We start from the raw sequence: 22011 nt of genomic DNA on the forward strand, positions 1-22011 counted from the left end.
ACCGGGGGAGTCCGTGGAGTCTGGAGACAATGTCATGCCGTGCGTTTTTAGTGGCACTGACAGGAAGAAAGCAGAGGCAGAAACGCTGGGCACGGCTGGCCCGATCTTCTCAGAGACTCAAAGTGGGGAGTGATCCCAGGTGAGTGTGGTGCTATGGCAGCACGGAAAAGGAGCTGGCGAGGCTGGGACGCTGCTGAGAAACTGAGTCAGGATAAGAGCATATCACTGGCATCTTCGGCAGCAGGGACAGCACGAGTGATGCATCACAAGAGCAACTCCCATGGAGCGGACAGGAATGGACGGAGACTGAGTATGAGCTGTGGGTTTGGGAGCTTTACTGTGGGAGGGGGAAACGAGGCCTCTGTCTCTGGTCCATCTTGTGGCCTGTCCTGCTCTGTCCATTATGGGAGTCACCAGCAGCATGCGGTTACCTCCGAGTCAAACTACTGGAAATGGAGGAAGATGACAGGTGCAGTCCATCCGTGACTCTGGCCACGTGTGCCCAGCACCTGGAGGACAGGGTGGTACAGGGATAGCTCAGTCCCCTACCGCAGCAGTCGCTCAGGCAGCTCTGGCTTCCACACTCCCCTGAGCTCCTCTTCAGAAATCCTGGATCATGGTGGTTTGCTTTGCTCCATGGGGTTATGTGTGAGAGATGAACCAAAAGCCTGTGTTTGCCCGTGTGGGCTGTGGCATGGTCTGGAGACGTCTGTCCTCACCGAAGCTCACGCTGAATGAAGTCTGTTGCCAGGGGAGCAGCAGTGCGAGGCAGGTGTTTCCCAGACAGTGAGGTCATGGGGCCCGGGACTAGGTCCATGAGAGTCCTCATGCACTGGATAGATTACCACACGAGCAAGCTGGCGCCTCCCCTCACTGTCTGGCACAGGTGGTCCTCTTGCAGAAACCTGCTCTGCTGTGCTTTTCTGCCATGTAGCCCTCAGCATGCTGTTGGACTGCTAGAATCAGGAGTCAAAAATCCAACCTCTTTTCTTTATAATGACCCAGACCATGGCCTTTTGTTATAGCAGCAGAAAATGAATTTAGAGTTTTATTTTTGGTTTAAATATCGATATAACAACCATTGTTCTTATTCTTTTGCACAAATTTTTCAGGCTTGTGTCTACATAAGTTGCTCACGTTCACTTTCCACATTTGAAGGGACCAGAGGTCTGCACAACTTATCAAAGGTGGTGATTTGCAAGTCTCGAATTTTTCATTCACTCACCCTCTCAAAAAGACGGGTGGAGATGAGCCTTTCTGTCAGTGGGAGGCAGCCCCAGCCTGCACTTGGCACTGTTCTCTCTTGGGGAGCTCTGTGCAGACACCCAAGCAGCTGCGAGGGAAACCAACTGTGCAAACATTCACTTGCACTGTCACAAGGTGGAGAGGAAACATGCCAAAAAGGAGAGCTTGGAAAGATAGCGGGGAGCCCTGACTCCCTGAAGAGAACATGAGAAAAGACCCCACAGTGACCCCACAAAGGAATGGAAAATAAGAGCCCACGTGCACAGGTCAGGGGACACCACTGTGACGGGCTGAGGACTGCAGAGCAAAGAGGGGGTGTGCATACGTCACATCCCAGGACCACCACATGGACACACGGGCTGGCACGGCGCTCTGCAATTCAATTAAACCCTTTCAAAGAATGGGGTTCCTCTATCAGAGGGTAATGCAACATTGCCCTTTCCCCCAGGGCCAAGCACAGAAAGTATTCAGAAGGGGTCCTCCCTGTGGCCGGCGGGTGCCCTGTGCAGTGAGCTCGTGAAGCCCACAGGCTAACTGGGAAAACTGAGAGAGGACCATCTTTCAGAGACAAAACTTCCAAAAGGACAATGGCCTGGGGAATTTTATTTCTGGTAAATACAAGTCTGGATGATTATGTTAAATCTAACCATTTAACCTAGTGCTACCTTCTTCACTAAAGAGGAAACTCCAGGCTGAGCTTGTCACGGGGCAGAAACCACGCCTGTTCCATGGCAGCCCGCTGGACAAGAAGGCACGACCCCCAGCGGGTCTCCCCTGAAATGCTGGCACCGGCTTCCCCCAGCCTGCAGAGTAAAGAGCAAACATCCTGTGGCAGCCAGGTCCCTCCATGTCCCTCATGTGCCCTGTAATAGGCTGGACAGTCACAGTGAGATCGCAAGAGACACGAAAGCACAGGAGGCAGGTGGAGCCACACCACGCACCCAGGGCAGCCCAGGGGAACAGCAGGGCCACGGAGCTGGGGCTGGACGCCAGGCCTTGATCCTGAAGTGTGGACGGAAGGCTCCGGCCGGCTGTGGTGTGCTCTTAACAGTCTAGAAAGTTCTTACATCTCATGCTTCCTACCAGTGAAAATCTTAGTGTCAACACAGACATGTTTGAGACCACCTGCCCAGCATTGAGGTGGACGTAAGGTTTCAGAGGACGCTCATGTTGGCATCCATGTTTACACTCGCTGAAAGCCGGAAGTCACCACGACTGGCACAGACGCCAAAAAAATGGAGATTTCATGTCTGCACAGCGAGACAGCTGTAACAAATGCCATGGAGCCCAGGTGCTGCGCAGAAGACCGACCGCCAGCACTATGCCCATGCATCCCTGCAAAGGCCAAGATCCTAAGAATAGAAACAGGAAATGCGCAGTAACGAATGGTTCTGCCGTCTAATACCACCAATAGACAGAGGAAGTGCAGCTTTAATTAACGCTTCAATAATGCCACAAATCTAACTTTATTTTCAAGAGGTGCAGACAGGGTGGCAGAGTGACTGAGTGATATTCTGCCACTCAGGAGTGGAGAAACAGATGCGGTGTGAGATTTCCGTGCAGGCAGAACCTTTACATTGTTCCTGTCGTTGTAGAGAGCGAAGTTATGGGAGAAAGCAGTTACTGGGATTCGAATGCCAAAAGATACCAAGTGAGAGACAGGTCAGTCTGCCCTTTCACCCAGGAGGGTGCATGGGCAATCCTGTTTCAGGAGATGACCACCATGCATCTTGCTGAGGTCCTGTATTGGAATCGTGCTGATTTTGAAACGGTATGTTGTTAATACTTTGATATTATTATTCATAAATTATGAATTATTTATGTGTTTTCACAGCTCAGCACTATTTCAGTACCACATTGCAAGTCACAGCAAGAGAATTCCAAGGAGCAGCACAGCAGATACAAACACAGGCATCGTGGAGACTCGAGCTTGAATCCTGCTTCTTCACCTTTTTGAATGGGATCACGGGCAAGTTATGGTGCCTCAACTTCATTCATTAAAATGGGAATAATACAAGTGTTGCCAGCATAGGCTTTTTGCAGTTTAAATAAAATGTAGCACACCGTAGTCCCAACGTACGGTGCACAAATTCAGTGTCAGCTTTTGCTTACCAGTGTCACTAGAAAATTAGACAAGGTCTAAGGATTAGAGGCCTTGGTTTCCTTATTAGTAAAGTCGGTTCATTAATGAGTAGGATATATTTTATATGGTTCGTATGCAATCTAAACGCCCACGACCTTATAACTTTGGGGCCAGAGCCTCGTATCGAAAGCACTGCCAGTTTGACAAATGAAACTGATGTCAGGAAAGAAACAGAAGCTCCAAGTCACCCCAGAACTCCTGCACCGGTTCTCCTCCGTTACATAAAGCTGATAGGAATGAGGAATCACGCCAGGACCTCGAGGCCATGAACCCCTCCCTGGCCCCACCCTGAGGTCCAGGTTTGGTTGGAGAGAGTTCTGAGCTCTTTCCCAGCAGGAAGGCAAAGCGCAAGGCAGCTTTCAAAAGGTCCCGGTGAGGAGGGACACAGGTGTCCTTCACCTTTTAATAAGAGCAGGCAGAGCCAGCTTTGGGTGGACACAAAGCGTCCTTTTCTACAGCAGGAAGTCGGGAAAGATGCCTCTGGGATCTGCCTGCACAAGATACCAGTCTTTGCCCCATGAAGGAGGTTTGAAAGACCTGTGTGATGCTCTGCTCCTGCCTAAACTTTGGTGCGCCTGGCCTCTGGGCTGTCCTCCTCTGTCACATGGGAATGCCATGCAAGGTGGGTTCACACCCCAGCTGGAATGCTTCTTCCTTGCTTCCCAAAATTTTTGAGGTCAGTTCCTACGGGTAGGGCCCACAGCTCCAAAACCGCTGGGACAAATTGGAGCCCTTACTGACCCAGTGAGGCCTTGTTAAATAAAATAAAACAAAACAAAATAATAAAAGAATACATAAAAGGGCTGGGACTATCGTTCCATGCAAAGGGCCTGGGGTCAGTCTCCATCCCCCAGTACTGAAAAACAAAACAACCAACATCTGCCCAGAGATCACCGGAATCTGACTTCCCCAAGACAGAATCTCCAGATAGGCACAGCTCCCTGACTGTGGGGTCCTCACAACCTGGAACGGCTTTGTTGAATGTCAGCATGCTCAGCTCCTATGGGCCTGGACACTGGGGTGGGGTTTGTGCACCCCAAGAGGACACTGCTAAGTGGATGGTAAATTCACAGGTGCACTCGAGACCAGGCCCTGCCTGCCTGTCGCCTTTCCGTGGGTATCTGCTAGGTCTGACTCAGCCTTAGGCCAGCCCCGGAGGCTGGGTCCTGCACACTTTTTCCCTGAATTGCCATTTGAAAAGACAAAGAAAGTACACTCTGTTGTCCAAAGTGAAGCTCCTCCCCCGGCAGCGATCCACACCTATCTGGGAGATCCAGTCTCGCTGTCTACTTGAAAATAGGGTCTGTCAACGTCTCCTCAAGAAGGCAGGCAAAGGACAGTATGTGAGAACATGGTACAGGACAGCTGTCCTGGACATAAGAGCTGGCCTCATGAGCTAACACTGAGAGTGCTTGCTTAGCACTGCAAAATAAAAAAAAAATTTAAAAAGATAAAATACATGCATGCATTTTTTTTTTTTTTTTTTTTGGTCTTTTTGAGACAGGGTCTCCCTATGCAGTTCAGGCTGGCCTGAACTAACTTTAGGCCCATGCTGGTCTCAAACTCGCAACAATCCTCCCAGCTCTACCTCTCAAGTGCCGGGATCACAGGCATGAGCCACCACGCTCTGCTGGTGTGTGTGCATTTTTATAACACACAGGCATCAGTAATGGAGGGAAGAGAAATGGAAGACTTTTAAAAGTACCTGTGAGCCTTGACTATGGCGACCCATGTTCTCGTTCTTCACTACTGTTTCTTAGCTATTAACAGGGTTCTGTGGGTGAAGGGAACCCGGTGGACAGAATGACTCATCCAGGGAGTATTTTTCTAGAGTTTATGGTTATCCCTTCCCACCCCCAAAGTGGTTAAGACTTTAGAAGTACAACGCACGGAGCTCCCACTGCAGGCTGCAGGAGAATGATCTATTGAGCTGGTCACTGGAGAAATAATCGGGAAACAATTCTTGCTTCCCCGAGTCCCTGTCGCGGTTCTTCTCCTCGGCCACCTACGCACTCCAGGAGCTGTCGCAGCCCAAACCCCTCCAGTGCCAAACTTGCTGGGAGCAAAGCAGCCCTGGCTGGAGAAGGCCTTGGGAGAAGAGGAAAGGGCTGACTATCCCAGCAGGCTGGCGACCATCGCAACGCATCCCATCTGGACAAGTGCCCAGCACCTAGGTGCCCGTTCTCATCTCTCTGAAATCTACAGCTTATGGCTGGCGCCTGGATTTACCTTCTTTCAGAGGCAAGGAAATGGGTTTAAAGTAGTGAGGACAGCAAGAAGTTGTGTCCAAGCAGGGGGCTTGGCTCTCAATCCAACGTGGGCTCTGCTGCAGCTTCCCACTGGCTGACACATGACCATGGAGGCACGTGCACGCACACACACACACACACACACACACACACACACACACACAAGTTCACTCACATGTGCATGTTGAGAAAGCGGGTCCACATTGCCTTCCAGCAGGGCAACGAGCATCGCACAGAGATCGTGACTGCACTCTACCACAACTGGGCCACATATGTGACTTTCCTGTCACGGGAACATCGTGTTCAAGGGACTTAAAGAAGACAGTTATGACAGACTTGCCTTCCAACCCACTGACAGTGAGCATTCACTCCTCCCGCCGTTATTTACTTGGGCTGGAGATGTAGCTCAGTGATAGAGTGCTTGCCTAGCAGGTGCAAAGCCTGGGCTCAATCCCCAGGGATAAAAGAAAGAAAAAAAGAAAGAAAGCAAAAAGAAAAGAAAACAGAAAGGAAAAGAAAAAAGAAAACAATTATTTTCTTGCAAAACAGTATAGTTGCATCACTGAATTCTGTACACTGAAAAGTGGTTGAAATGGTAAATTTTGTTATGCATACTTTATAACAATAAAGAAGTAACTTCCTTTCTAAAATACCTGACGTAAGGAAAGGACAGGACTCCCCTGGGGCCGACATCTATTAAAACCTATGCTTGACATAACTCATATGAACCACCATACTGGATTACAGTCGCCTTTGCCACAGTTGCCTGCAGCCTACTAGGCAGCCACCGCTACATCCAAAGCCATCTTCCGACACCCGGCTCCATCTGGCGACACACTGGCCCTGCCTGGGGCCCGGGTCACTAGCATTTCCGACTTGCTGCTGACCTCTTGGCCTGTTCCTCCCTGTCCCTCTCACCCAGTGCCTCTGCACCCATTATTTCTCCCACACTGCCGAGGTCCGGGGCAGATTCAGCTCCCCCAGTTGCCTTTGGCTGCGAGCGTTATGCTGAGGATCAGCAGACCTGCTCCTGAACCTCTGAATAACGAGTCACCTACCAAAGCAGTGCACTCAGCAGCTTCAAACTCCGCAGGATTTGAAATCAGAATGCTTGGGGCAAAGCCTTTGCATCACCTTTTGAGAAAGCTCACAACTATCCACATGCCCTGGCAGAAAACTGCTCACGCCTCTATCTTCCCACTCATGGAAATCTTGGTTGTGGACTCTACCTCCTGGGAATCTCTCCATGCCCACATCCCAGGCCTCTGTTCAGGTTCTTCCGCCTCACCTAATGCTGCAACAGCTCCTGGCTTGTTACCTGGCCTTTTTCCTTGGCCTGTTTGGTGTTTAGCATGGCAGCCTGAGCAAGCTGAACAAAACTTGCATCTAAAACTTTTCCTTTTTTGCTTGTGATTCTTCAGTGGCCTGCCACTGTCATCATAGAGGACAGGATCTTTGTGTATGAAGCCCCATTACCCACGGTATCCACAATATACTAGGGTCCAGTCATATTCTAATGACCCACTATATCCAGAATGCACTAGTTCCCGTCAAATTCTAATGACTCACATTACCCAGGATGCACTAGGGCCCAAATGACTCATAGTACCCAGAATGCACTGGGCTCCAGCTAAGCCCCAGTCATTCACAGTACCCATAAAACACTAGGCTCCAGTCAAACTCTAATGACCTGCAGTACTCAGAATACACTAGGCTCTAGCCAAGTCCTAATCACCCACAGTAGCCAGAGGACATTAGGCTTCAGCCAAATTCTAATGACTCACTGTACCCAGAGTGCACTAGGCCTCAGCCAAACTCTAATGATCCACCCTACCAAGAGTACTCCAGCTCCTCCAGCCTCTGGGAAGGCACTGCAAACAGGGAACACAAAACCCAGGCTCAGAGGAGTCTTTCTGATGCCCTCAGTCCTAGTGAAGCCTGGCCTGCAGCTTTCCTCACAATCTCTGAGGGACCTCGCAGACAGGAAGATGCAGCTGCCTCTGTGACCTCAGCAGCTGGCAGTGCCCAGGGTCTAGTCGGCAATCAAGTTGACAAATTGGCAGGCCCTCAAATGTTTACTGAGCAAGTCAGTGAAGAAGCAAACATTCTGGTGCTTCGCTGTGGGTCATCAAAACAAAACAAGACAAGGCAAGACCAAACCAAGCAAAATTCAGACAACCTGAAGCAGAGTTGCCTGGCATGATCTGAGTGGTACGGTTGCAAACAGCAGAGCTTGGTGCCTCTGCACCATTTCGGGTATATTTCACTCCCAGCTGTTAGCCAAGATCGCATCGCTTCACCCTCGTGGGTCTGGAAAGGTCTACGGTGACCTCACTTCCCAGCATGCACTGGGGTCAGTTCAGAAAGCCTGGAGGGCTTCACTTGCTTCTAGGGTGACTGGCCTATTTCATCTTTCTTTTCTTTTGCAAAAGAAAACACAGTCGGGCCCACATTGCTTGTCTCGTACTTCCAAACTTTTTTTAGTCATCCTGTCTTTGTAGGTGAGAAAAGGAAATTCCAGGGAGTGTCCTAGGATTCCTGGAACTCACCTGCAGGTCCGAAAGGCAAACATATGAGAGGAGCTGGGCCACCAGCAGGCCCCGGCACTAACGGGCTGCCACAACATCCCACATTCCTCGAACTGGAGCTGGCCCACCAGGTGCTTCTACTCACTTGCCCTCCGTGTGATGTAAAAATCTCCAGATGGAGCAGAGGGAGGCCCCGGTGGCAGGCAGTGAGGGCCACTCCTTTGGTGCACCTCCATCTACTCCCTTGCTTTTCCCAGTTTGCCTGCGGGACCAGCACTGGGTTTCGGGCAAAGACAATGACTGCTGGCGGAAACTTAACCCAATCTGATTTCCCAGTCGTGCCCATCTGAACCTGGGTTAAACCAACGTTCTTCAGAAGCTAAAGAAAGAACAAAGCAAACCTAACATGGTTTGTCCAGTGCCTATGGGAAACTCCGACTCATTTCCTCTGTGGAGAAGGCCCAGGTAGCTGGGGCGGAAGGACAGTCCCCTCCCTCACGCAAGGTAAACACTTCCTCTCCAGGGGTCACAGCAAGGTAGCCAAGGCCACTCCTCCCTGCAGCGCCACCTCTGGCCCCTTCAGCTGCAGTGCGCCATTCCACACACAGACACCTCGCTGCAAGCCACTGGGGTCTCTCCGTACTTTGTAAGAAAATTTCTACATAGTGGTGCCACAGAACAACCCCACAGACTGAACTGCAGTCTGAGCTGTCCCAAGATTTTAGCAGCTCACGTGGAAACCTACCGTAACATAGCACAGATTATCGGGCTGCAAGAAAACACAGACCATACCCTGAAAATGTACAGGATAGTAAAGGAAAAAGAAGCCATCGGTCACCAGCACTTCATCGATTCTTCAGTCACTTCACAGAGAGTCTAAACCCACTGGTATCGGGTGTGACAGACAGAACATGCCACCCACCGCAACCTGACATTTGTCTATTTACCAGGAAAGTCAAGCGCTGCTTCTCATTCTGCAGAGCAGTCAGTAACTCAGTCACCTGGGAAACTGCAGGTCACTGCTCATTCTGTGTAAAACTCCACCAGTGACTTAGGCTGTCTGGGTTTAAGGAGAGTCATTAAAAGGAGATCATCTTTAAGAGAAGTTTTCCAAAGAAACTGTTCATTTCTAAACAAAAATTTAGAAAGAAAAGAAAATTCTGTCCATGTGGCTACATTAACTAACGTAGGGTCTCTCTGCCAGCACAAAATATTTATTTATTTATGTCTTTTTCCTTTTTATCGGTACCGAGGATCGAACTCACGACTACCTGCTTGCAAGGCAGGCGCTTATGCTGCTGAGCTAAATCCCCAGCCCCTATTTATTTATTTATTTATTTATTTATTTATTTATTTTTATTTTAAAGAGATTAGGATAAAAGAGGATATAACAAAGCAGATCAGATCAGAACAATGTAAGCAACACAGCACTTCACCACAAGACAATCCGTAATTAACAGTAACTACCATAATGTCTCTTTCTTTGAAATAGTTGAGCATAATAACTTTATATACCATAGTATCAATCATAACAAAACAGTATAAAACCATTCAAGAGAATGAAAACATTACAGGGCATTCAAAACCAAATAGCAGAGAACAAACAATGGCTACTATATTATCTCATTTTCCATAGAAAATTTGTTTATACTATCACACATAATAAAATCCAATAAGATATAATATGCAAGAAATATTTATTGTTCATTGTTTCAGCCTGGGAAAGCATGAACCACGAGGACTGGAGGCTTCTCTGGGTGAAAGATGCATCTTAAACAGTGCAGGTTCCCTCACCTGAGATGTTACAAACCCTCATCAGCCTCGTGTCTGCCGGTGTTAAGAAATGACAATTTCTTTTGTCTTTGCTATGACTTTGCTTTTGTTTATGAAAGTGTGGCCTGTTGCTTCTTTTTCTTGGTCTAGATAAATCAAGTGTTCTACTAAAAGTGTGTGTGAGTGTGACTGTGTGTGTGTGTGTGTGTGTGTGTGTGTGTGTGTGTGTGTGTCCAGCAGTAAAGCAGAAGCCACTGATGAAACCCAAATGACCAACTCATCTCAGGGCCTTGCAAAGCTCTCAGGGGCAGGCGGTAGGACCTGAACCTCGGCCCGGCACAAACTCATGGGGCTCGGCCTCTCCGCCACTGTGCACTCTGTGTAAAGACCGCTGGGTAGATGTCAATAAGCTCTAATTTATGCTCTCATTACACAACCACTTCCCTCTTTGGCAACCCAAAGAAAACAAAAGTTTAAAGGTGGAATATTTAACTGACGATGTACCTAAGAAAAGAACCCAAAGCAGAAAAAATAAAGACCTTAGACGGACTTGCAAATAGAGCAGAAATCTTTCACAAGTCAGCAGCATTTCTGGAAATGGAGGGTCCTCTCTTGTGGTAAGCAACCCGAGAAATCAAAACAGTGAAAACCGTTACTTCCCTGCGTACACTGCCAAGTACCTCCAGGACTAAAACAACAAAAATGTCCAGATCAGTTCAGAGGAAGGCCAGGCCTTTCCAGAAAAGGGATTGCGTGCAATTAAAAACAACCAAACAAAACCTGGTCAAAGGAGGAGAAAAATTGGGGACCAGTACAAATACAACTTCCAAAGAATCAAAGTCCAGAGTTTTAAAGTATTCTTTAGACAAACTACTTTACCCCTGTGTCCCAGCTTATCAACAATTTCCTTTAATTTCCCGGGTTACCTAAACAGACATACTGCTTGTATATAAAATGACAGCAGGCATCCCAACTGGAAATTCAGTCACCTGCCCTGTTGCCTGGGGACATCTCCTTTGCCATCAGCCCCTGCTGTCTTCCAACACTGTCACGGCCACCCCACCCCAGCCCACCTGTTTTGAGCTGTCAGGTTCACACATGAGTCCTTTACATCTGTGGGTGAAAAGTTCTAGCCTCTAGGGAAAATCTGGCCCACTGACTGCTTTTGTAAATAAAGTTTTATTGAAACACAGCCACACTCATTTATTCCCATGTTATTTACAGTGCTTTTGTGCTATAATGGCAGTTGAGTAGCTGCAACAGAGATCATGGGGCCCACAGAGCCTAAAATATTTACTACCAGGGGCTGGGGATTTAGCTCAGTGCCATAAGTGCCTGCCTTGCAAGCAGGCAGTCATGAGTTTGATCCCTGGTACCTATAAAAACGAAAAAGACAAAAAAAATAAAAAATAAAAAATAAAAAATAAAGAAAAGAAAAAAAATATTTACTACCTGGGCCTTTACAGAAAAAAAATGTAGCATTTGGCCAGGTTGTATGACTCTGCCCAGATAAGCAAACTCTTTGCAAAGCTCTGAAGTACAACTTTCTACCATGAAGAGTGTACTAGGTCATAGAATGAAAAAACATCTTTGGCATCAGTTTTTAATAGCAATGGGGTTCATAAGGCCTCGGTGTGACGATTTCATTACACAGGTGAGTACAGCAATCCCGTGCAAGGCTGACATACGGTGAACGCATGCCCAGCCTGGCTTAATTCAGGGACAGGGTCCGTAGGCGGCAAAGGCCAGCCAGCATATGGGCTCTCCTGATCTCCCCTCTCTCTCCTCATTCCTGGCGGATGTGGGGACAGTCTCGGGCACTCTCTTCTGCTGAGTCCTAAAGTGTCCACAAAAGTTTCCCAGTCCTCTGGCAGCCCCAACCAATCCTTAGCACTTGGCATGCAAGACAAAGCAATACAGCATCTTGGCTCTCGGGCAGTCTTCCCGGAGCGTTCCACACTTGTCCTGTCTGCTGTATGCCTGAAGCAGGGGCCACAGCTGTCCCCTCGGGCGGCAGGTCCTGTGAAAGGACCAGACTGCCATCTTTCTGGGATGACCAAAACATGCCAACCTGGCACGGTGGCCATCTGGAGAGGAAAGCCCATAGGGAACTCCTGTCTGCTTCCAGCTGAGAGCCTGTCCCACTGCACAGGCCTGGGGTCAGGGTCACAGAGAGCAGCGTTCAAGCCCAATTCTTGTGTCATTGCTTCAAAGAAACAAAGTCTCAAACATCATCATGTCAACCTTGTCACATGTACATCTTAAAAAGAACTCTCCCAGCGTTCAAAGGGCTCCAAAATAGACACAAAGGAGAAGAAACTGTGATACAGTTAAACGTTGGACTAAAAGAAAAAATTACAAACTATGGAATTCGAAGAATATAATTCTCAGGCCTGTTCTTTTCTTGTGGCTAAAAATCCATGGCATGCATTGCTACACCTCCAGCAACGAAAATGTCTGTTACCTAAAGAAGTCTCTACTATGCAAGGCAATTAGAGCTATTTGTATTTTATCACACCGCAAATTGCTACCAAGTCTATACTCAAATTTTATCAATGTTGTCAAAGGAAGAAAGACCAAATCCAGTTATCACTCAGTGTACCCAAAGATCTTTCCATGTGGTGACCGAAAAGTAAAACACTCGTGATTAAAACACCAACCCTGAAATTCTCCTCTTACAGAATGTAGTTGTCTTCTAGAAAATCAACTACAAATAAATGAAACAAAGCGTATTTGACAGCAGACCTCATTTGCCCAACAACATGACATTCAATGGGTGAAAATGTGCCTCGTCCTTTTTTTTTTTTTTAAGAGCAAATACTACCAAATCATGTCATTTGTTCATGTAGGATTAGCATTTGGAGTTCAATTCCAGACCACCCAGGGGCACATGCACATGTAGAAAATTTGGACTCTATGGCCGTGAGAAGAAGAAACACGAAGCACTGCAGGGCTCGGTCAGATCACACCTGAATGAGCACCTGGTATACCCATCCGGAACTGAGTACACGGATACCCAGTTACGGACTGGGTTTGTGTGTACACAGACTATCAAGAGGAAGATCTGCAGGAAAGCCAAATCCACGTGTGCTCTTGGCCAATCCCACAACTCCAAGCCATTATGCGACCTAACATGACCTCTGTTGCACCCTGAGCCCAAGCTGGAGGCAAAAACTCAATAAATGTTCGGTGGTGTTGCCTAAACATCTTCTTCCAGAACCATCCAGACCGCTAAAGTTTGCGCTTCCAAGACTGCTGCCCCAAACAGCCAGCCTGCGAGGTGTCCCTTCCCGAAGCCCCCAGGCAGGTGTAACGGCTGCCTCCAAGGGACAGGAATGGAGAGTCCTACTTACGTATGGCGTACAAGGTGAGAATTATCCCAGCCAGGCAAAATCCTTCAAAGAACCTGAGTGTGCTGAACATCGTCACGTTCACCGAGAGCGCCACGGTCAGGCCAAAGATCAGAATGAAGATGACGGAGAACAGTAGCACAGGCCGGCGGCCAACCCTGTAGATGGGGACAAAGTGGGGATCATTGTTAAGCAAGGTGGCAGTGGCAGTGCAGAAAGCCAGTATCCAGCAGGTGCTCTGTATACGCTGAGTACGCAGGGGCACAAAGTCTTCATACTCTAGACCCACTGTGCTAGGTCATGGCCTACTGCCGAGGACAGCCAAGGGGACATTTAGCCCAACCCTGGAGCTGAGGGCGCAGAGGTCAAAGAGCACCTAGGTAAAGACTGAGACTTGAACCCAGTTCCTGTTGCTGAGTCTATGTCTGGGTATAAACAGTGGTGAGAAAGCCAGGAGGCCCCCAATCAGTAAGAACTCCCCCAACACAAAGCCAGACATGCCCGGCATAAAACGTCTTGAGACACCGCTGACCTTTGGAACTGGATGGAGAGCCAGACAGGGTGTGGAGCGAGCCAGGCAGCTTTACTTCCGGTGTCCAGGCTGTTGGCTAAGACAGGTACCTGAGCTCACAGGCAGCTGCCAGTGTGTTCAGTTTCATGACAAGCAGTGATTTGTAAGGCTCATATGCTAGGCCGAGTCACCTAATCTGAACTTTAAATAACCGGTGCGGAGCTGCCAGCGTGTGCTGGGTGAAGCAGTCACATAAATTCACGGATTACCCTCTGGGCCAGACGAGGGGACCAGTAGTGGGTGCCATGCTTCTGGGGGGCTGGCAAGGCAGTGGGGTTCAAAGATGGGGAATCACTTGCTCCTCATAGCCCCTTATTAACTTTCTATCTTTTCCTGTATTAACTCATTCAAGATAAAAGTGTGACAATAACTCACTAAACTAAAATGCATCAGTTGGCTGGGACTGCAAGCGTAGCCTCAGAAAGATGGGGCGGAGTGGCTGACATTTGCCAGGAAAGAAAAAAAGGGGTGTAGGGCACAGAAACACACGAGGGACCCTAACTGCCACCAAGGGCAGCTGATGACCTAAGGAGAAGGAAGACGCCCGGAAAAGGGCAGTCTGTGCTCGCCCAAGTCTGGGACTGGAGGGGATGTGCGTGAGCACACTTCAGCATCATTTTAAAGGGGTGGAAATGTTTCAGACTCAGAGCGGGTGACGGCTGTATAATTCTCTAAATATGCTCAAACTCCCTGAGTTGTGGGCTTTAAATAAGTAGGTTTTATGGCATATGAATTATCTCTCAAGGAATCGCTCTTTGTCTCTCTCTCTGTCTCTCTCTCTCTCTCTCTTTCTCAACAGTAATAACCAGCAAGCCAGGGCCTTACTCTAAAGGAGATAAATGCCATTTTAAGAAAATGCAGGAGCAGAAACAACTGGGCAGCTTTTCCTCCAGGACTTTCTAAACTCCTAACCATCTCCGTTAGCCACACTGGTTTTGGGAAATGAAGCCAAGGCTACGAGCTCCATGGCAAAAGCCAAGGACCTGGTGTGGAGATCTCAGCCTTTTCTCCCCCCTCACTTTGCTGTGGCCATGAAGCTCCTACCAGGAAAGGCCTTACCGATGATTTTGTTCATACCTAACTCATTTACAGATATAAATTTACATGATTCCTAAAATGAAACAAAACGAAACAAAACCTGACATCCATTGTTTTTGCCCTTTACCTACCTCATCTGTGAAATGGGCATATGTATCTTACTTTACAGGTTTACTGAGGCATGCATGAAAAGAGATGTCAGCTATTAACACAACACCCAGCCCAAGGTATCTAAATGTTTGCGCTCTCTTCCTTCCTGCATTTCTACATCTCTGACGGTGGCCACAGGTGGTTTGCAGTGTTCTGATACTTTTTAGAAAAGACGCTTGATGTTTTTAATCTTTTTAAAACCATTCTACGTTTCCCCTCTCAAATGGTTGCTGAAATCAGTAAGTAAACCTTATTATCAGGGACTGGAGAGGCGGTGAGGTCTTTGAAGTTGGTGTGCCCGGTTTGAAATCCAAACTCAAAGCACTTCTGGAAGATGGTCTTGGGAAAGATCAAGCTTGAACTAAGGAGCCTTGCATTCCTTTTCCTAAGAGCCAGCTAATGTCTCCCTAGCAGGGCTCTTGTGGAGTGCAGAGGAGTGGGGGACTCAGCAAGCAGTCACTAGAAATTAGAGCCTGGGAGGTTTCGTAGGCCATGGCTCTGCAGAGTGAAACCCACCCAGAGATGACAGAATTCTCTCTCACTCCTTAGCCTGCAAAGCGAGGCTTGATTACTCAGGATCTGTGGTAGGCACAGTAACAGACCCCAAAGGTACTCAAGTCCTAATCTGCAGGTGGGATTAAGATTAAGGACCTGGCGATCAAGGGTTCTGTGGGTGGGCACCTCCCACGGACTGAGGGAACCAGGGAGGGTGCGGTGTGGAGGGGGGATGGAGGGAGGGGCTCGAACCCAGAACACAGCCAGATCCAAAGCTGGGAAAGGCTAGGAAAGGACTGTCTCTAGGGTTGGCGAAAACAGTGCTGCCCCCTGACACCCTGGCTTCGGCCCAGAGAGGCCCCTAATGGGCTTGGGACCCACGAGACTGTCAGATGGTTCATTTGTGTGGCTGAAGCCACCGAGCCTGCAGTAACCTGTGACGGCAGCCACCAGGGGTCTCTACAGGAAGCAGTCACAGCTCCATGAAGTCACTGGCTGAGATTTGAATATTTACAGAGTGATCAAGCCAGAAGAGAACCCTCAAGGGACAAGGTTCAACCTTTCAGCTCTTGGTGGCAAGGAGCCCACAGAGGGGAGCTGCTGGCAGGGCCTTGTTGGGGTGTCGCTTTCCCTGAGAGCCCCTCATCTACCCCGAGGCCCACAGCTCAGGTCCAACACTTGAGGCCAGGAGCTGAACACAGGATCCTTCTGGTGTGAGCGTCATAGCTGCTGCAAAGGCAGGAGCACCGGTGGGCACAGGGGTGCACGCTCTGTGCTCTCCCCACCACCTGCCCACCGTGCTACGTAAGGGTCCCTGATGGTGTCTCAGTTTCCCCAGATGAAGCGTGCACTGGCAACACAGCTTTCAAGAAAGTAGCGCACTACTTAAATGCTCACACACGAGGATGGACACCTCAGAAAGCGGAGCCTCTAACTTTGGTCAGCTTTCCTGTCGCAGCCAGGAGACTGGCTTTCAGCTACGAGGCCTGGAATTCCTTTCCCTGGGCTTGTTTCAAGTAAGAAGTCAAATGCCAGTTAAAAAGAAAATAAAACCCCAAAAAGAAAAAGCCACTTGGAATGCCCACACAGCCACCAGAGCAGAGCTGTCCTCTGGCCCATTCATTCCCTATGGAGCCTGGGAAAGGTGGCTGTAGCTCAGAGCACTGGCAGTGAGGGACTCCAGGTGCTCCCAGAGCAGGACCCCGACTCTCTGGCCTTTTGTCCCTGGTCTGGGTGTGATCGGGAGGCCACTCAGTGTGTACATACAAGAATAAGACATCACAAAATAGCCCTGAGGGCATTTGCACCATCACAGACTGGTTCATAATAAAAGCCAGGACTGACTTTCCTATTAAATCACTTATTTAATAAAGACACTAAAAACTTCACCAAGTCTGCATTGTTCAAGAAGATGATGGCACAGGTCTTATTAGTATATATGGCTGATCTATTTTAATGCAGATTTCTGGGAAACAGTGTCCTTTAGGCCAACATAGCTTATGCTGAAAATTTATGAACTCAAGCCACTTTTGACTGAATAAAATTCTACCTTCTTCTTCTCTCAAAAACCAAAAGTAAGTCAAAAAGCCAAAGGGGCCCTGCTCTAGGTCTCCCAAGGTCACTAGCTGCTTTTCTGTGTCTGTCTGCAGAGCCTGTGTCCCTAGGAAGCGTTTACAAATGATGACTTGGCAGATTCCGAGTACACAGGAAATCACATTATACATTAGTGCAAGGGACTCCCAAACAGACACGGCTGGTGGAAGGAAATTTCCACCACTCCAGAGCGGCCTCGGAACTCTGCTGCTCCCCCCCCTCCACCCTACCCCGCACACCCAGCTCTGGCCCTAGCCAGCCTTCTCAGTTAACCAGGGTACACAGGCTTTGCGGAAACACACAGTCATCAGGTCCAAGATGTGCTGATTCACGGCACAGCAAGCGACAAAAAAAGATTCCACTGAAGAGTGGATGGCGAGATAGTAATGCCAGTCCTCCGTGGCTGGGCAGCCCCCCACACGGTGCAGCTGTCCTCCTGCTGGGGCACGGCCCCATGATGTCTTGTGACCATGGAAAGTCCTAAGGAAAAGCACTGTAGCACTGGGCCCTGGGGCCATGCGGCCTGGGGTCAAGTCCTGACTCCCCAGCTTAAAGCTGGCTGAGCCTGGGTTTATTTACCCCTCTGTGCACCAGCTTCTCAATGAGAAAACAGGGGTAGTGACAGCCCCTACCTAACGGGGTAACTGAGGATGGGACTTGGAAGGTCTGGGATCGTCAGCAAGTGCCCCGATGCTGTGATGTCATTGTCATTGTCATTAATAACTTGCCTACTCTTCCCCCCCATTGCCAACCCATGCTTTGCCCCAGTACCCTCACCTCCTCCCCAACTCTGCCCCTGCCTGCAATGCTGTTATCTTCCAAGGTTTTCCTGCCCATGCTTCTCGGACAGGCATCTCCTGCCCAGGTAAGGACTGTCTCAAAAGCGTGTGACATTCTGAGATGCGAATCAACACTATACCCCCATCCAGATCCTACTGGAGAATGGTCTGTAGCTCCTCTCCTATTTTAACCTTTTTTTGAGACAGGCTTTTTCTGTGTTACTCAGGCTCACCTCAAACTCCTGAGCTCAAGTCAGCTTCTGCCGCAGCCTCCTGCTGGAACTATAGGTCAATATCACCACACCACCTTCACCCGCAAACCCTCAACTTTTGAATGTATCCGGTACATCTGCTGCTCAGTTGCCAGCCCACAGAGCTCTGCCCTGGAGTCCTCAAGCGGTCCCTCCATATCCAATGTCACTACTCAGTTAGGCTGCATTCTGGTTTTGCCAGATTCTAGCAGCTGGAGAACTGCATGCATTTAAAATTTTCACTCCCAAGTGTTCTGTTACATGCAATGGCCAATTCTTTTAGCTCTGTGTGCTCCAGATAGTAGGTGCAGCTTTCAGCTCTGGCCTCAACACCAGGACAGAGAAAAGAGACAGCAAGAGTTCGCTAACACAGGCCACCTCTCTGCAGCCAGAATAAGCATGGCACGGCATCCCAAGACTCTGTAGCTGCATGTCGGTACTCACCAGTCAGCAATGCATCCAGTTATTAGGTAGCCAAAGATTAATCCAACCAGCAGGGAGAACTTAGCGATATGGACCTTCCAGGCATTGTCACACACAAGATCCCACTAGAGAGGGGCAAATAGAAAACAAATCAGACAGACATGTACACAGAGCTGGTCGTACACAATCACAATAGCAGTACAATAACCCTGCAAGGATCACGGCCCTGTCTTCTGGGCTGTGTCACACGGACCATTAAGCATCTTGTCAATGCTTCTGAGAATTCAGTGAGAAAATATCATTTGCCCACAAACGGAAACGCAGTTGTTTTAGCCTGGAATGGAACCACTCAGTCTTGAGGCAATGGGATGTGAAATTCGAGGCTATGTACCCCTTCTGTTCCCAACACCACAAGAAAGAGAGGGACATGGGGACAGCCAGAGATGAGGCACCTCTGGGTCCTGGTGACCAGTGATCTCCCTCTTACCCAGCATAGCTGCCGACCTTCTGCACCGGGCAGGACAGCGACAGGGGGATATGGAAGGGGTTTTGGCATTTTCATTCCACAGTGCTCCCCAAACCACAGTCTTAATGACAAAGGCAAGAGCGAACAGTGAACACTAAAATAGGAACTGGAGCACGCTTGCTTTTCCTTCTGAATGTTCCTTGTGTTTTATGATATAAATTGAACCAGGTTACTTGGAGAGAAAGCCAATCCATGGGTAAATACAACAGCCATCCTATTTTGCACAGTTAAGATGTACTATTTAATACGGAAAATCGAAATAATCCTCCACTTTCTTTCTCCATTTGCAGAGGCAAGAGAGACACCTGTGCGGATACCACTCGGTGACGTGTGGTCCGTCCACCCAGGGCCACACACAGCTCTCTGCTGAATCAGGAGCTCCCACTGGCTGGTGCTCTGAGACTGAGCACCCCACCCTCACACCTCGTGTGTGCCTGCCCTCTGAGTATGGATGCCCTCCTGTGGAGGGAGGAAGTGGCTAAATTTCAGGGGCTTCCGGTTCAGCTCTGGGTAGGAGGGGCCACCAGGCAGGGGTGATGCTTGCACCAGGACTGGGGAGGTGGGGACCCAGAGCGAGAGGTGCACCAGATGCAGGGATAGAGGGGGTTGGGCCCAGGAAGGCTGGGACCTGGCCTGGCTCTGTCTTCCTAGATGTCTCTGCCCCGCCCCCTCTGTCTACTTTGAGGCCCAGAGTGGAATACAGGGGACCCTTATATGCTCAGGTCCCGCCCCTGTCTCCAGACTTCTGAGCAGCCCAGTGGAGCTTCGGACTCTATGGCTGGGGGTCTCTGCTTCACTGGGATGTGGGTGAAGCCAAGGTCGCAGAGCAGAGAAAGGCCCTGTGTCTGGACAGAGTGGGAAGGGGCTGCTCTCGCACTGTCCCCCCTGCTGCTCTGGACTTCTGGCCACACTGAACAGTGCCAGGGGCAGCTGTCCTTTCTAGAGACCTAGAAGAGAGATCAACTCCACCCCATCTGGTTCCAGGAGTCCACACTGCCAAGCTCAGGAAGAAAGGGATCAAGGATTGGGAACACAACAGGCCAGGACAGCTCAGGTTTGTTCCTGTATCCGGGACAAGGGCACTGCTGGACCCGCCCGCAGACCCTTATGGAGAGTTCTGGCAACTCTCTTCCATGACCATTCCAGAGGCCCTCAACACATGCTCCGGAACCACAGGAATCAGGGCATCTGCAGCCCTGGGAAGGAGCGAGAAAAGTGGATTTTCCGACCCCAGCCCGGACCCACTGTGCGGGAACTTGGGGAGAGGCACAAAGCCGTCTGGTTTAGCGAGCCAGCCGGGTGATCCTGCCAACCCGGGGCTGACTTCCCCTGCTTCCAGGGACATCTGCGTGATCCTGCCTCCCTCTCCCTGCCATTGTGAGGACAAAATCCCCAAACCTCCTCACCCTGGATGGAGCAGAAACAACCTACTTCCAAGCACAGGGAGACACTCAGACGTGAGACACGAACCACTGCTGTGTGCTGCTACCGAAAGCCCAAGGATAACGTGCTCCTGGACGCAAGCCCGGATTTTAATAATAAATGGCCTTTGCCATGCAACCTATTGCTAGGTTCGGGAAGGCAGATCCGCCTTAACATGTGCCCTAAGGCGTCATGTGTGCATTCATTCTGTTTGCTGGCTCAGCTGACACAATCCGAGAGAGGGACCCTCACACACCTGTAAGCGAGTCGCACCTGGGTGGGGCTTAGCATCTCCACCGAGACTTCCCACTGATGCGTTAGTTTATTGAGATTAAATAAGCAAAGGAGCACATTACACTTTTATTAAATGGCCGGGAGACACGAGATGTTAATAGAGGCATTCAGGGGAGTGGAGAAAATGGCCAGTACTCTTACAACCTCAGCCACCTGACCACTATTACACTTGGCTTTGGAAAATTGCAACAGTAGAGGACAGCTGATCACATCCTGGAATGGGAAGAAAGGTTGCCTGGGGAGAAGGGCTGGCTGGCACCTCTGAGCTCAGCCTGTGGGCCCCACCCGTGCTGAGTGGTTCGAGCCAGGGAGTTCAGGGCAAGGCGGCCGCCAGGTGTCTCAAGCCCTCTCGATCACAGATGAGAACTGCCAGTGTATCTGAGTCAACTAAGTGCGTGGGAGGCCCCAGCAGGCTATGGGAGATAAGGGTCACTTGTGCCTGGGATCCACCTAAAACGACACCCTTCCAACACCAGCAGCCACCAGAGGTGCATTCCATTTGGCTGGGGGTGGGGTGGGACTAGGGGAATCCACACCGAGCTGGCTCCCTTGTTTGACTTCCACTTGTAGTACTGACAAAAATGCACCAGGAAAATAACATAGGTTCCAGCAGAAAGTTATCTCTCGAAGAACTGCCCTGAAGAATGTCAGAAGTATGAGGAAACCGCGATGACCTGGCTCTCTCAATTACTCCAGATAAGATCAGCAACGGGTCATCCAGGAGGCAAAGGCTCGGTGAATGTTTAGCGTTTAAAGCACACTGACACACAGGTTTAACGCTCTGACAAGTGCAAGACTGAGACGCGGTGTAATGGGTCTGATCTCCAACGTTACCCAGGTCACCCGTCTTTTCCTGCCCCTTTGTCTCTGCTCGTCAAGGCAGTCACCAACTAACAGATTCTAATGTTCCAATCCATACTGACCATAGCGCCCCAGCCCCATGCGCCATGGGTGCCTAGGACAACCAAGTGGCAGGGCTGTGCCAAGCTTTCACCATCACCTGGACTCCAGCCTCAGGCATGCGCTCCTGCAGTGTGGATTGAAAGGCTAAAAATAATACTGCCAGGTGCTCTTGCAGGACGTGTTTCATACACGATTTAGAGTCTGACTTCAAAACAACTCTCAGGGTCAAACCCAGCTCTAGTTGCTGGGCCAACCTGGATTGGAAGAGCGTGGAGAGG

General features: G+C 49.5%; 1 protein-coding gene and 1 long non-coding RNA gene across 4 annotated transcripts in view; one reads left to right on the plus strand and one right to left on the minus strand.

The window, feature by feature from the left end:
- The window catches only part of Slc22a23 (solute carrier family 22 member 23), a 154304-nt gene that overhangs the window by 104833 nt on the left and 27460 nt on the right, over positions 1 to 22011 (minus strand). For all 3 annotated transcript variants that reach the window (XM_063259810.1, XM_003468816.4, XM_063259811.1), the window contains exons 2-3: positions 18610 to 18713; positions 13292 to 13446 (exon numbers count right to left, since the gene is read on the minus strand). In XM_063259810.1, coding sequence (XP_063115880.1) covers positions 13292 to 13446; positions 18610 to 18713 — 259 coding nt within the window. The remainder of the gene's footprint in view (positions 1 to 13291; positions 13447 to 18609; positions 18714 to 22011) is intronic.
- Positions 2 to 3335, plus strand: LOC134478473 (uncharacterized). Its single transcript, XR_010051095.1, has 2 exons — positions 2 to 139; positions 3080 to 3335. It is a non-coding gene; the product is annotated as an uncharacterized LOC134478473 (long non-coding RNA).

This window comes from Cavia porcellus, unplaced genomic scaffold, assembly GCF_034190915.1.
Source record: "Cavia porcellus strain 051 isolate PalLab524CR breed Dunkin Hartley unplaced genomic scaffold, mCavPor4.1 scaffold_13, whole genome shotgun sequence".
Classification (NCBI taxonomy): Eukaryota; Metazoa; Chordata; class Mammalia; order Rodentia; family Caviidae; genus Cavia; species Cavia porcellus.